The sequence below is a fragment of the Lacerta agilis genome, chromosome 1 (assembly GCF_009819535.1).
Source record: "Lacerta agilis isolate rLacAgi1 chromosome 1, rLacAgi1.pri, whole genome shotgun sequence".
Taxonomy (NCBI): Eukaryota; Metazoa; Chordata; class Lepidosauria; order Squamata; family Lacertidae; genus Lacerta; species Lacerta agilis.
The window spans coordinates 16,114,513-16,129,809 of NC_046312.1; the positions used below are offsets into that span (position 1 = coordinate 16,114,513).

Here is a 15,297-nt window from a genome sequence, read left to right on the forward strand (position 1 = left end):
AGAATCATAGAATGATAGAGTTGGAAGAGACCACAAGGGCCATCCAGTCCAACCCCCTGCCAAGCAGGAAACACAATCAAAGCATTCCTGACAGATGGCAGGAATTGTGGCAGGAAGACTCAAGGACAATCAAAGAAACATTTCTACATTTAATTGTAGTATACAGTAGTACAGTATCAAAACATTTTTTATTTGCAGAATATGGATAGATATCTTTTCAAAACGAAAGCAGGAGCATCAAGTGTGCAAGAATGATAACTGTTTTTATGTAGCTGCATTGTCTTACACTTTCTGGATGCCCCATGGCCACACAATAAAGTAGTTGTGTTCTGTGTTCTAAATCAGCCACTGCTAGGAGTTGCTCCTTTTTGTTTTCCAACGTATTTGCTTTCAATAAAAAAACCAGGGCGGCGCAAGCTAATTTTTATTCTGGCACAGGGGAAAAACTTTGAGAACCACTGAATTAACATATGCTGACTGGGGAGGGGCGGCGGTCTGCCTCCCTTATGTCAGCACTCCCTGTTCTCTCACTGAATGTGCTTTTTTAAAAAAAAACACAAAAAAAAACCTTTTTCTGAATTTAAGAAATTTTAACAAATTAGCTTCAACTTCAACACATACTTCTCTTAACATTTTGACTTCCCATCCTTACCTCCATGATGTTTTTATTCCCACTCTTTTTCTACTGCATTAGATAGCATGCTTTTATCTAATACCTACTTCCTCTATTCCAATATTATCATTTCCCTCCTGACACCGACGGGGAGACCAAAGGAGGGCCAAATGCAGCCCTCCGGGTCTATCTTCCCCTCAGAACTCTCACCAGGCCACGCCCTATCTCTTTAGGCCACACCCCATTGGCCACATTCCTCATTGGCCTTGCTGGAATGTGTCCTTGAAGTGCGATAATGCTTTTTTTGCTTGTATGGATGGAGGATAGAGGCATGTGAGTGTTTGTAGAAACCAGCCCACTATACAAAGGCAAATTTTACTTTTGTCTCTGGCCTGAAAAAGGTTCTACACTATACTAGTTACATATAACATCTTTATTGGGGAGCCTATACCCTCCAGATGATGATGGGACTTCCTATTCCCATCATTCCTGACTGCAGATCATGCTAACTGGGCCCAATGAGAATCAAACAATGCCTGGAGAGTTCCAGGTTTTTGCCACCTCTGTCCTGCACCCTCCACAGGCACTTAAGCATGCCCTTGAAAGCCTAGTCAAAAATTTGGGCTTATAACCTATTGCTTAAAACCTAAAGGTGTCGCCTGCCTAGATTTTGCCTTTTTTTTTTTTTTGAACCAGGCTTCCTATGTTCATTTGCTTTTTAATACAGTGGTACCTCTGGTTACGAACTTAATTCGTTCCGGAGGTCCGTTCTTAACCTGAAACCGTTCTTAACCTGAGGTTCTTAACCTTTAGCTAATGGGGCCTCCCGCCGGCGCACGATTTCTGTTCTCATCCTGGGGCAAAGTTCTTAACCCGAGGTACTACTTCCGGGTTAGCGGAGTCTGTAACCCGAAGTGTTTGTAACCTGAGGTGTTTGTAACCCGAGGTACCACTGTATATATATAAATATAAATATAAATATAAATAAATGCAATTATTTCAAACCAAGTACTTACTGAAGTGGGAAATGGTTGATGAAGTCATGTAAGGAAGGTTCCTCTTGGACAAATTCACCTCAGATACAGCGGCGTAATAAGGAACAAAGTGTGACATAGATGGATAGAGCTGGTGTGGAGAATGAGGCGAATGTTGGGAGGGGCGGGGGAAAGCCTGGATGTAAGACCCCGCTGGGTCGGTTATGACAGGCAGATGCGAAACAGGCATGGCTTCCAAGTACGAGAAATAGGACTCGTCTGTTCTCTTTACCTGAGTCCTAGAGGAGCCCGGAGGAATTTGCGTGGCAAAATGTCCGTCGCGGTGGCCGTTCAGACCTAGCTGAGGTACGTTTGCAGAGGTGTCTTGGACCACGGTATCTGTGGGCCCCCGCATCCTGCCGTTTTGGGCAGGGAGGACAGGGAGGACCACTGGAATATGGGGCTGCAGGAACAGACCCTTTTGTACGGGGGGCGTCAGGGTCACTGGTGGGGTGGGAGGCTGAGGGGAATAGGAGAGAGAGGAGCGCCTGGTAGGCTGAGGATGGGCGAAGGGGTAATGGGAAGCCGGGGCAGGTGGCGGGGATAAAGAGATGTGCTTGGTGCTTCGTGTCACAGTCCTGTAGCCTGGCCAGGCCGGTGGGATGGAGGAAGCAGGAGATGGAGAGAAGTCAGAGGCAGAATGTCGGTGGCAGTGCAGGGGGGGTTCCCTGGGCCCCTGAGGGGGTTTGAAAGAGGCTTTGCCCACAGGGTCAGGGAGAGGAGAAGATGCCGACGAGATAACTTTGGCGTAAGGAGGTGGAGGCGGGACAGCACCCGTGGAAGTGGAAGCATTGTAGTTACTGTAGTCAGGAGGAGGAGACTGGCAGTGGAAGGGGGAAGAAGACACTTTTATCTGAAGGGTGGAAACTAAAAATAACAGAAAAGGAAAAGGGGGGAGGAGAAGGAGAAAGAATAAGATGGGTTGAAACTGAGGAACGACAGATGGCACCATGGTTAGAAAGACTGGGGAAGGGGGGGGAAGGAGGAATTAAATCAAAAACAAATCAAAACAAAGCCAAAACTTAATAAAGGTTAGTACAGGTGTAGGTTTTAAGGACGCCCAAACAAAGCCAGGACAGTTAAACACCAACACGCCACAAAGCACTGGCCTTCAATTGTGCCATGCCTGTTCGCTATAACGTAGAAGACGGAACAGAACGTAGCCCCTCCAGGCTTTCCGTTTGCATCCCATGCCATTTAAGCCGAAGTCGATTTCTAATCCTGCGGTGTGAAAGCACCTTGCAGAAAACGAGGAGCAACTGAATCCCAGAGCACAATGATCTAAGTTTCAATGTCAGCTGCACTGCCGCAGTTGCCATCCCTCTTTGTACCTCCCGTGTCTGACTGAAATGTTTTCAAGCCACAGGATAATTGCAGCAATACTCAACAGGCCAAACCGTTTCCAGGGAACAGGTGAAAGTTAGAGGAGGCAAGCAGGGGAAAGGCGAGGCCTGCATTGCTTACGAAAGCTGGATACGTGCCTGTGGTAGAGGTTCTTCTTTCCAGAGATTCCTGGCGCTGCTGCAGCTCCATGGCTTGCCTAAAACAAAGGGGAATAAGGAAAAACAAATAATAATAATAATAATAATAATAATAATAATAATAATAATTTATTTATACCCCGCCCATCTGGCCGGGTCTCCCCAGCCACTCTGGGCGGCCTCCAACAAATATCAAAATACAATACAGAGTCACAAATTAAAAACTTCCCTAAACAGGGCTGCCTTTAGGTGTTTTCTGAATGTCAGGTAGTTGTTTATTCCCTTGACTTCTGACGGGAGGGCGTTCCACAGGGCGGGCGCCACTACCGAGAAGGCCCTCTGCCTGGTTCCCTGTAGTTTTGCTTCTCGCAGTGAGGGAACCGCCAGAAGGCCCTCGGCGCTGGATCTCAGTGTCCGGGCTGAATGATGGGGGTGGAGACGCTCCTTCAGGTATACAGGACCGAGGCCGTTTAGGGCTTTAAAGGTCAACACCAACACTTTGAATTGTGCTCGGAAACGTACTGGGAGCCAATGCAGATCTCTCAGGACCGGTGTTATGTGGTCCCGGCGGCCACTCCCAGTCACCAGTCTAGCTGCCGCATTCTGGATTAATTGCAGTTTCCGGGTCACCTTCAAAGGTAGCCCCACGTAGAGCGCATTGCAGTAGTCCAAGCGGGAGATAACCAGAGCATGCACCACTCTGACAAGACAGTCTGCGGGCAGGTAGGGTCTCAGCCTGCGTACCAGATGGAGCTGGTAGACAGCCGCCCTGGACACAGAATTAACCTGCGCTTCCATGGACAGCTGTGAGTCCAAAATGACTCCCAGGCTGCGCACCTGGTCCTTCAGGGGCACAGTTACCCCATTCAGGACCAGGGAGTCCCCCACACCCGCCCGCCTCCTGTCCCCCCAAAACAGTACTTCTGTCTTGTCAGGATTCAACCTCAATCTGTTAGCCGCCATCCATCCTCCAACAGCCTCCAGGCACTCACACAGGACCTTCACCGCCTTCACTGGTTCTGATTTAAAAGAGAGGTAGAGCTGGGTGTCATCTGCATATTGATGAACACCCAACCCAAATCAAGTTTTACTTCCTAATGTGCATTTGACCAGGCACTTTGGCTTTGTTTGCGCCAGGTATAGTTTGTTGGGGGGGGGGAATGATACCCACAAAACAGCTTTCTTGCGCCATTGTTTATTTATTACAATCTACTATACATTCTGGAAAGTTGTTTGCCTGTTTACTATATGCGGAACACCTTTTAAGAGACTGTGACCCAATTTTGCATGATGGCGGCTGATTTCAAGGAGTAGGTTTTTCCCTACGTTTGGCACCATTTTGAATCAAGATGGCGGACTGAACCTTTCAAAACCGCATTGAATTTTTGTTGTTATTGTTGTTTCCTCAGGTTTTCCAAGCAATACCAGGTACAAGGCTACTAGGTATTTATAGCCCAGCATTAAGCATGCAAATCATCGCAAGGAGGATTTAGCGGAAACCCTAAACTGCATTAAAAATAAATAAACAATATCTACCTTTTAAAAAGCGGGCCTTTCCCTCAGGGAAATTTGATGGTAGAATGGCCCTGAGGCGAAGAGGGGACAGTCATGCTGGAACAGGCTGCAGGACAGTCACTGACAAGGTTCCTCTCCAGGTAGGTGCACCTTTTGTTACTCTTAGTAGGATATAAAAGTACTGTAGAATGCTGTTTCTACTCACAGTACCCCTCATGGAAACATGATGTAATCCAGGGGAAAGTGAAGCATGCTTTAAATTCAACAGGTTTCACTCAGATTTCAGCGGCATGCCAGCAAGCTCAGCCTTTGCTGAACTGGTTATTATAGGCCTAAGATCCCTAGTGAAGGCTGGTTTTATGGGATAAATTGTTACCTATTAGGATTTAATACCTGCAGTGCCATTTGGCTTTCTGGCTCAAGAGCAACAACATATTGCAGCTGGGGGTGGGTTGATTTTTTTTGTTGCTTAAGTCCTACTTCTAAGGACCTACTATTTGTACTTCATTTCCTTCTCCCCTCAGGGACATGAAAACTACAGTACTGCCATGCTCTTGGAGAAGCCAGAAACTGCTTTGTTAGGATCCCGTATTCAAGATCCCTCTCTATGATCTATCTCTCTGGTTTTCCGTCTGAAAATACGAGAGCAGTTGTGGGCAAAAATGCGATGGCTAACTTATCTGTGTGAGATGGTTTTCAGCAACGTAAATAAATAATCTTAGCCCCAAATGTAATCGTTTCCTAATCATATTTCCCAAAATATTCCTCCATAAATGGATCTCAGGTATAGGAAGCAACACCTTTTTTGTGGAACATGTATCTGCTTCTGCAGTCCAGGTATAGCAAGAAAATATAGCTTGGTCCCCCCCTCATCCCTCCCCCCAAAGGACTATTCCTCAGGAACTATTTCCTTCACATCCTTTTACTATGTGCTTCAGGGCTGGAAAAGTAGCAGGAATGCCAGCATCATTCTCATGCGCTGGAACCGTAGCCTTTTAAAGAAGCATGTAGTTTCGAGGAATTCCCACCAGAGGGCCTTTCAGATCGAAACTGCCTTGGAGATTTGCTGCTTGCGGTTATAATTTGTGCTCTCTTTGGTAGCACACTTGTTTGAGCTAACGTATGAGCAATGCACTAACAAAGCAATTTTTTTTGCATGGCTACTCAGAAGTAAGCCCTGCTGAATTGCATCTCTTTTTACACACGCTTACCTGGAAATAAGCCTTACTTTTCTGAGTAGACATGCGTAGGGCTGCACTGTAAACCTAATTTAGACATTGCAACCCCCCCCCCCCCCAATGTTATTAGTCTCACTGCCCGCCATGGCAGAAATTTATGCAATGAATTATTCCACACCATTTACTTCAATGCAAAGGAAACACAAGGCGAATGTGGGAGAAACATCATCAAGATAGCTCAGTTGGTAGGTAGAGCATTAGGTTCTCAGTCTCAGGGTTGTGGGTTCAAGCACCTTGTTGGGCACTGCAGGGGGGTTGGACTAGATGTCCCTCGGGGTCCCTCCCAACTCTAAAATTCTATGGTTCTAATTTATATATCATTGGAGGGCTAAAAACAACAACAGAGACTACTGATTTTATTTGCTGGATTGTTTTAAGTTCTGGACACGGGATGCAAAAATGAACACTGGCAATTTTCAGTCCAGTTTCCATCGGAATTCTCTGGTGTCCATAGTGGTAATAGCTGGCATCTACCCTACTCCTGTCTGGACCAGTTGAGTGCAGTAGCCCTGCCTCTTGGAGAGGCCATCTTAAAGTATCAGTTGTGGCAAGTGCCACTCTAACCAGGCCAATCCCTGTGGGATCTTCAACGTGGCATGTTATCACAGTTTTGGCGACCAACATGAAGCCAGAAGTCCCTCATTTGGATGTAATCTCTGGCTGAATGGAAGTCACGATCTCTGCACCAGAAGTGACAGGAAGACTGGCACTTGTCTACAACATTGCATGCTCTGGTTTGTGAAGTCGCAGATGCTGCTGCGAATGCAAGCATTGCCTTGATCTGTGAATACCTTGCTCACATATCATGGTAACTTGCACACATCACCCCTCAAGGATAGTTCAGAAGAGTTTCTGGAAATATCCCATGATCGCTTCAGTCCTGAACTTTGGAAGGTCCAGTAACTGAGAAAATGCAGGATTAATTGCCACAAATGGCATGAAAACTGAAAAACCACCAATGCCTCTAAATGGTCCTGAGTTTGATTGATAAAGTATTTCATTTGGGTCATTTGGGATCTTGGGGAGCGGCCAATAAGGGGACCACACGCCATTTTAGGAAACAGAACCATACACAATGGTCCAAATAATCACTAAGGTAGATGTAGCCAGCAGGATGTTCTCTACATAATGTGATCCTCTTGATAATTAGAGGCCCAGCACCTTAAGCTTGCTTAAGAAGCTTAAGAAAATAAACACACAAACATAACCGAGCAAAACATTGTGAAGGTGGCTTAGGAATGAACGTCAGCTTTGTTGATTCACTCCAACACACTTTGCAATGGCCAAAACTGACCATGCAAGGAACTTCATTAACCCTGCTGCCTCCCATCACCTAAGCAAAGTACCATCATAATCACCACAAGCTCAAACTGGAAGATCCACATTATAAATTGCATATATGGCGTGTGGTTTCTGAGACCACCCTCACCCCCCACTTTGTTTAGAAACAGCCCTATGCACCACTAAGGGCCTTCTTGCTGGTGTCACCTCTGGGGGCTTCCCAGCCAGCAATGACCCATGACGGGGCCTTTTCAGTGGTAGTTCCCCGTTTGTGGAATGCTCTCCCAGGTGAGGTGCATCCATCTCCCTCATTACCGACTCTCAGAAGGATCTCTCTCTCTCTCTCAACCCCCCCTCTTTACCCAGGTATTTGATGGCTGAAAGAAACTTTTCCTGGCAACTCTGAAAGTACCAGTTCAGAAAATGTTTTTAGAATGTTTTAAATCTAATCAATAAATTATAAAGAGGTAAGGGATGAGGCTTCTCAGAAAAATAGAAGCGAAAGCAGTGATTGGAGTGCAGATCTGTCTCACACATACAGTGGTACCCCAACTTACGAATTTAATCCATTCCGAATGCACATTCGTAGGTTGAAAAATTCGTAAGTCGAAAAAAGCGATTTCCCCATAGGAATGCATTGGAAACGAAAAATTCAGAAAAATTCATAAGTTGAGTAAACTGCATCTAAAATTAGTAAGTCGAGTAAACCCCATCTAAAACCGCCAACGGATGTCCTTCGGATGTCGAAAAATTCGTAGGCGTGCGGGCACTTTTTTCATTCGCAAGTCGAAAAATTTGTATGTCAAGTTATTCATAAGTCGAGGTACTACTGTATCTTGATCATGCTGAAGAGTCTTTCCTATAGTGTCTTATAGTACAGAACAGAACTGATGGAGCCCAGAGTACTAAAATGGGCAAAACATCTTTTATCAACACAGGGGATCTCACGGGTTGCAAATACACTGATTGGTTTTAACAGGTCAAGATGCAAACATAGAAGCAGGGGCTAAAATTACCACCCACTTTGATGGGATAACAATTCCATTTATTGCATCACGTTTCATAGCGACAACTGGCCTGTACAGTAGCGCAGTTTCTGAAAGAACGCCCTGGTGTTTTGATAGGTTCAATTATATTAGCAACAGTTGGTATTTGCTTAAAAAAAAATACAGTGCTTTGCAGATTTTTATTTTTATTTTATTTTTTGCTCCTTACCGTCTCTGAACCTCCATTTCATCTGGAGAAGGTCCATTTTGAACCTGGCGTTGGGTTGTTGGACCTAGAAGATGAAACAACAACACAGTAATCATTGCAAAGGCAGTAGGAATATGTCCTATGGTACCTGAAGGAGGTTATTCAAGGCCATTGAAGCAGCACTCATTGGCCAGCCATGACAAAGTGAAGTGTCAATGCCAATGGACCTTGATCTTGTTTCTGTTTTCTGTTGATGACTTGAAATGCAACACAGGACATACAGGAACCAGCCATTATCAGGTGCCAGCACCAAGGTAAGTATTACGGAGCAAGACACCTGCGATAAAGCGAGACCTAATGGAGAACTATTAATTAAGAGGAAAACACAAGAATCTCAATCTTGTAAGGCGAATGAGGAGAGGGGGAAACTACTGTTTGGGGAAAGGAAGGTAGGTCTTTTACATGTGCCATTGCCCACTGATTCTTCCTTCCATATCACTTCCCCAGCAATTTATTTGTATTCCCAAGAATTGGAGGAGAAATTCAGTTTGGTCTGGCATTTTAACGCAAACCTACTTAATTCACACTTAAGGAAAAAGCAAGTGAGCCAAAACTTCTCCAAATATTGCAATGAAGTTCTCCAACCACATAACGTGTACAAATAATGTGTGTATTTGGGGTAAGTGTGCACGAAAATGCATGTATTAGTGAACATAGCTGACAAAATGCATTACATTAGCTAGAAGGTCATAGAAAAATGTGCACAGTAAGAGATAGGAACACTAAACTGCTGCCAAAATTTCCTGAGGTTTTTTTGTGTGTGTGTGTTTTTAATTGCAAGCTGATGAAGAAAAGTGGAGAACTTTAGTTAAGGCTAGAAAAATGTGAAACTGAAAGCAAGCGAAATTTACGGGTTTGTGCATCCCCCCAGCAGCAATTCAAAACCAGAAGCACAGGTCCATAAAACCAGCAGCTACCAGTCAGTATTTCAAAAGCCCGGTGCCTGTTAGTTTGCTGTGCAATGGATTCCAACATCTTCTCTCCTTAAACCTTCCATTTGTTTGGGATGTGCCTCTGTGTGTTCAATGGACACGTGAGAAGGGCATCACGGGAGAGGATTTCTGTCTCTGTGCTCCCCCACAAACATTCACTTGTTTGCTGGTACACTACAACACATGTCTGTACTCATAGGTGTGTGTGTTTTTTTAATACACGTAGGCACCTAAAAAGAAAGAAAATCACAATCCATATGCATTTAGCCATATTTTGAAGATGTGCCAATGGATGCATCTACTGCAGGGCTGAAGCCTGTCATTTCCCCTGCCCCAAATACACATATTCTAGAGCCTAAGAAGAAGGCCTAGAAGCCCATGTTAACTAACACCCAAGAGTCCATTACACTGTAGCTTTGCATCAAGAAATGGAACCCAGATAAATGGGAGGCTCCAAGAGGAGGGGAGCTGGCTTGATGGCTCCCAATGATTCCTATGGAGAAATTAAACGGGCTGAGTTACAGGACAGAACAAAGAGAAAGCAAACCCTAGCCCATGCCGCAGAGGCTGGTTAAGCCAGGAGGCAAGTTTAGTTCCACTCCTGAGATCTCTGAGCGCTCAGAATGTAAAGAGATAATTCAGAGCCATATTTCTATGGTGGCAATATACAGGCTTTCTCTCCACAAATGCTCTGCACATTGCACGATGACAGGTGTTTTGCTAGTTCTAAGACAATATTGAGACTGGCAAGATTGTGAGAATCCTTAAAATGATGCAGGAGGCGGTGGTGGTGAAGGAGGAGTCATGCAATTTTCAAAGACTCTTGGAGCACAGGGGTGCCCATCTATACCTCTCCAGGATTTCAGGCAGGAGTCTCTCCCAGCCCTACTTGGGACGTGCCAGGAATTGAACCTGGGATCTTCTGCATGCAAAGGCAGATTCTTTACCAGTGAGCTATGCCCTTCCCCTTATAACAGGGGGCAAAGTGTCTCTCTTTATTACAGCTAAGCAGAAACAAAAACAAACAAAATGCATCGTGATGCAGATCGTGTCATGGCAGACCAAATTGCTTGCAAACACTGGCTAATTAGAAAGTTCTTGCGTTCTTACAATTGGTCAGCTGCAGAGAGCTGCCCTGCTCTGGTTTTTCTGAAGTTCAGCTTCGCATTCATGCTCTGCCAAACCTCATGCACACATTCAGAACATGGAATTATTTTCAGCAGCAGCCCAATTTCTCATGCGCACAACCTGCGTGAGGCAGAGCAGTCGCTTTCTTCAGGGACTGGTGGCACGTCACACATAAATGCGTGTTGTAACTGAGCCCCAATGGCATTATCAGGAGGGGATAATTTATAGCAGAGAAGCAATGTAGGAAGGAGAGGGCACTTAGCCAGACCATCACCACTTTTTTCTGCCCCAAATTGCCTTCCTCGAGCAATTTAAGAAAGTAAGAAGAGGCTGCTGGAGCAGTCCAATATCATATCCACCCCAGCATCCTGTTCTCACAGTGGCCAACTAGATACCTGTGGGAAACCAGCAAGTGGAAGATGAACACAAGAGCAGATCTCTCCCCTCCTGTGGTTTTCAGCCACTGGTATTCATCCTCCATGAATTTGTGTGGCCATCACTGCCTCCTGCTGCAGTGAGTTCCACAGTTTAACTATCCGCTGCATGAAGAAGAACTTTCTGTTATCCATCCTGAATCTTCCAATGTTCAGCTTCACTGGATGTCCATGAGTTCTTGGCAAACATACCAAAGGAAAAATTGCTTAAGAACTCTGTTGGGTAGAAGGTGGCACCTGGGTGGAGGTGATTTGTGCAGAGGTTATGAGATTCCCGTGTCCCTCTGGTAGTTCTCCATTCGAATCCCTCCACACACCCTTCATTTTTGTAAAGCCATCAGAGTCCAGCCGCATGCATGCGTGCCTAACCTAATGGTGGGTCTCTTTTTAACTAAACAGAAATTGACACAAATTTGATCTGCTCTAAATAACGACAAGCAATATGGTCTATTGGTTTTTGGACCCTCCCTTTTAAAGATTTATTCTCGAGCTGCAACATGACCAGTCACAGGTGACAGGTTTGGGGAACTGGCCAACAGCTTTTGCCACGTGGGCGGACATTTCTGCAAGGATTGATATACCGTTTTCCGCAGTTCAGTCTTTGCAGCAATTCATTCATACAAGTCTCCCCCAAGTGTTGGCTTTGTAACAAAACCCCTGCATTTTGCACAAGCATCCTATCACTTAGCTTTCAGTGTATTTTTGGGAACGATATCGGAAACATACTATATTAAGTTTTGCCTCCCCTTTCCAGTTGATGACAATTAGCCAGAACATCCCACACCTCCGGTCCAGGGAACCTAGGCTGCTTTCATTTTGGTGGGTACTTCCTGCCTTCTATCCAATGACTCTGGAGAATGCTAACAGGTTCATTGTTCGAAAGCCACCTCGCCATTGGGCAAAGACAAACCAATGATAGCGCAGAGAGAAGCAAGACTATCAGCAGCTCCCAAGGTCACTTGTAAACCAAACCCTCTGGTGCTGAAACACTTCTGATGCTTGACCACAGCTGTTTTATCTGGAGTTTAATTTTTTTTCCTAATTAGATTGAACTTTTGTTGTTGTTGAAAACCCCTTTTATTCCCTTCTCTCATTTCCCAGGGTTCTGGGAAACTGATTTGTTCCCTCTGACATACCATGAATTTGCTTCACCTATTAATAAAAGTGTGAGACTATCCATAAGGACAGAAAAATGATCTGGGAGGGAGCTGGAGCGAGTTTCAGAAAGTGGTGGTGGGGGATGAGTGTTCAGACCCCTGGGCTCTCACTTGTGGGGTGCCTCAGGGTTCCGTCCTCTCCCCCATGCTTTTTAATATCTATATGAAGCCGCTGGGAGAGATCATCAGGGGGTTTGGGCTGGGTGTTCATCAGTATGCAGATGACACCCAGCTCTACCTCTCTTTCAAATCAGAACCAGTGAAGGCAGTGAAGGTCCTGTGTGAGTGCCTGGAGGCGGTTGGAGGATGGATGGCGGCTAACAGATTGAGGTTGAATCCTGACAAGACAGAAGTACTGTTTTGGGGAGACAGGGGGAGGGCGGGTGTGGGGGACTCCCTGGTCCTGAATGGGGTAACTGTGCCCCTGAAGGACCAGGTGCGCAGTCTGGGAGTCATTTCGGACTCACAGCTGTCCATGGAAGCACAGGTTAATTCTGTGTCCAGGGTGGCTGTCTACCAGCTCCACCTGGTACGCAGGCTGAGACCCTATCTGCCCGCGGACTGTCTCGCCAGAGTAGTGCATGCTCTGATTATCTCCCGCTTGGACTACTGCAATGCGTTCTACGTGGGGCTACCTTTGAAGGTGACCCGGAAACTACAACTAATCCAGAATGCGGCAGCTAGACTGGTGACTGGGAGTTGCCGCTGGGACCACATAACACCGGTCCTGAGAGATCTACATTGGCTCTCAGAACGTTTCCGAGCACAATTCAAAGTGTTGGTGTTGACCTTTAAAGCACTAAACGGCCTCGGTCCTGTATACCTGAAGGAGCGTCTCCACCCCCATCGTTCAGCACGGACACTGAGATCCAGCGCCGAGGGCCTTCTGGCGGTTCCCTCATTGCGAGAGGTGAGGTTACAGGGAACCAGACAGAGGGCCTTTTCTGTAGTGGCGCCCTCCCTGTGGAACACCCTTCCATCAGATGTCAAGGAAATAAGCAGCTATCCTATTATTAAGAGACATCTGAAGGCAGCCCTGTTTAGGGACGTTTTTAATATCTAACGCTGTATTGTTTTAACATTCGTTTGGGAGCCGCCCAGAGTGGCTGGGGAAGCTCAGCCAGATGGGCGGGGTACAAATAATAAAAATTATTATTATTATTATTATTATTATTATTATTATTATTATTATTATTTCTGCAAACAGGTTGGCAGAAAACGAGGGAACATCCAATAAATCTGAATGTTGAGGGATTCGGGACAGACAGAACTAAAGTGCTTCTTCACTCTGCACATAGTTAAACTTGGGAACTCGCTCCCACAGGGGACAGTGATGGCCACCAACCTAGATGGCCTTGGAGGTTATTTCTTTTCAACAGCTACTAACCATAATGGAGGAGGCAGTTAAAAATGGAAAGCGTAATGCTGGTGGTCAACAAAAGAGGTTTAAAGACTCTCTCAAGGCAAATCTAAAAAAAAAAAGTAGTATATAAACACAGACAACTGGGAAACACTTGCCTGCGAGCGCTCCAATAGGAGAAGAGTCTTTACCAAAGGTGTGATGGGCTTTGAAGACGCTTGAACTCAGGACACAAGGGAGAAACGCGCTAAGAGGAAGGCACGCTTGGCAAACCCTCACCATGATAAACTCCTGCCCGGAAACCTACCGTGTTTCCCCAAAAATAAGACATACCCATAAAATATGCCGTAGCAGGATTTCTACGCATTTGCGCAATATAAGCCATACCCCGAAAATAAGGTGGTATGCAAATGTAATGAATAAATGAATAAAAACAACCCCAGCCTCTGCTTAAAACCCTCTAGCAAAGAAGAGCTCACCACCTTCCAAGGCGGTTTGTTCCACTGTTGTACAGTTCTTACTATCAGGATGTTCTTTCCTTTAGTCGAAATCCCATTCCCTTTACGCTGAATCTACTGGCTCAGGCCCTACCCTCCGGAGCAAGTCGGAACAAATTTGCTCCATCCTCTCTATGTGACAGCCCTTTAAATATTTCAAGATGGCTATCATATCGCCTCTTCTCCAGGCTAAAGATACCCACCTCCTTCACCCTTTCCTCACAGGACTTGGTCTCCAGGACTTTTGCTTCTCATGTGTCGGAATTTGATCGACATCTTTGAGTTCAAACCTGCACTCAACCATGGGGTTCAATGGAAGACCTTGGGTCAGTAAGTAAGTATCAGTCCCACCTTCCTCCCTCACAGGGTTGTTGTGAGAATAAGAGGGGGCAATGACCACATGGGCCACTTTGAAGAAGTTGTGGGATTAAATAAATGAAAAAGTATTAAGTGACTCGAACTGTCTCCGTTACAGCGTTTCTCCTGATTTACGGAAGAGTCAAACTGGAAAAACCTGGGAATCACCTGTTTGCTTATGGCGGATGAAGTGCCCCGAGCCAGACATAAGTAATTTAGCAGCTGATCAATTATGCTGTAGCGGAATACAGGCTAATGAGCCTGCCACCTGTTGCTGGAACCTAGCCAAGCAGCATCAAGATGCTCAGCAAACCCCCTTCCCCACATCAAAGAGCTGTTGAAACTTCATTACACCCATCAAAATACTCTGGGCTTCTCAGGTCACTGTGAAAAGGCTCCGTCTCCTCGCGCATTGGGAGGGCAAAGAGAGCAGCCAAAAAAGTGCAACCCTTTTGCCCAAAAGTGCAACTGAATTAACAGTTCACTATGCACGCCTCCTGTTTGAACTGCGATGCAGAATGCTGCTTTGTGCCGCTCTGGTTCAAAAATACCCGCCAAGGAAGGTGGATGAAAGGCCCGCCGAGTTGAAATGAAAAAGCTTGAAGCGAAGAAATAAGGGGCTAACTACAGTACGCATTACATGCAAAAACAGATTAATGTAACTGCATTGCCCCACCTCCCCAAATCACATCTGAAAGAAATGCAACTCTGGGGATGTTTAGAACTCATTTAAATCAGCAGAAAGAAAATAATACCCACTTGAAAAGTTGTGTCACTATATCAGGACGTTTGTGATGTTGAAATCCTACTCAAAAGTCACCTTGGTGAGACCCAGTTTAATTGGCCTATACTTTCCTCTCCTTTGCTTGTTGCAAGTGGTGGTTTGGGTTACCTGTGCAGGTGGTCTGGGGAGGGATGTGTGTGATGGGTCTTTCCTTAGTATTATAGAAGGAACCTTCCTCCACAAGTGCAGGAAGATGTCCTCAAAATACTGCAGCCAAATGACAGCAGCAGGG

At 45.6% G+C, this 15,297-nt stretch overlaps 1 protein-coding gene across 12 annotated transcripts in view; it reads right to left on the reverse strand.

Annotated features, from left to right (window-relative positions):
• The window catches only part of EVL (Enah/Vasp-like), a 146,687-nt gene that overhangs the window by 13,624 nt on the left and 117,766 nt on the right, over positions 1-15,297 (reverse strand). For 9 of the 12 annotated variants that reach the window (XM_033139869.1, XM_033139849.1, XM_033139840.1 and 6 more), the window contains 3 exons: positions 8,378-8,441; positions 3,129-3,187; positions 1,630-2,514 (listed from right to left, as the gene is read on the reverse strand). In XM_033139869.1, the coding sequence (XP_032995760.1) occupies positions 1,630-2,514; positions 3,129-3,187; positions 8,378-8,441 (1,008 nt within the window). The remainder of the gene's footprint in view (positions 1-1,629; positions 2,515-3,128; positions 3,188-8,377; positions 8,442-15,297) is intronic. The other 3 variants (XM_033139906.1, XM_033139915.1, XM_033139925.1) reach the window with 1 other exon arrangement.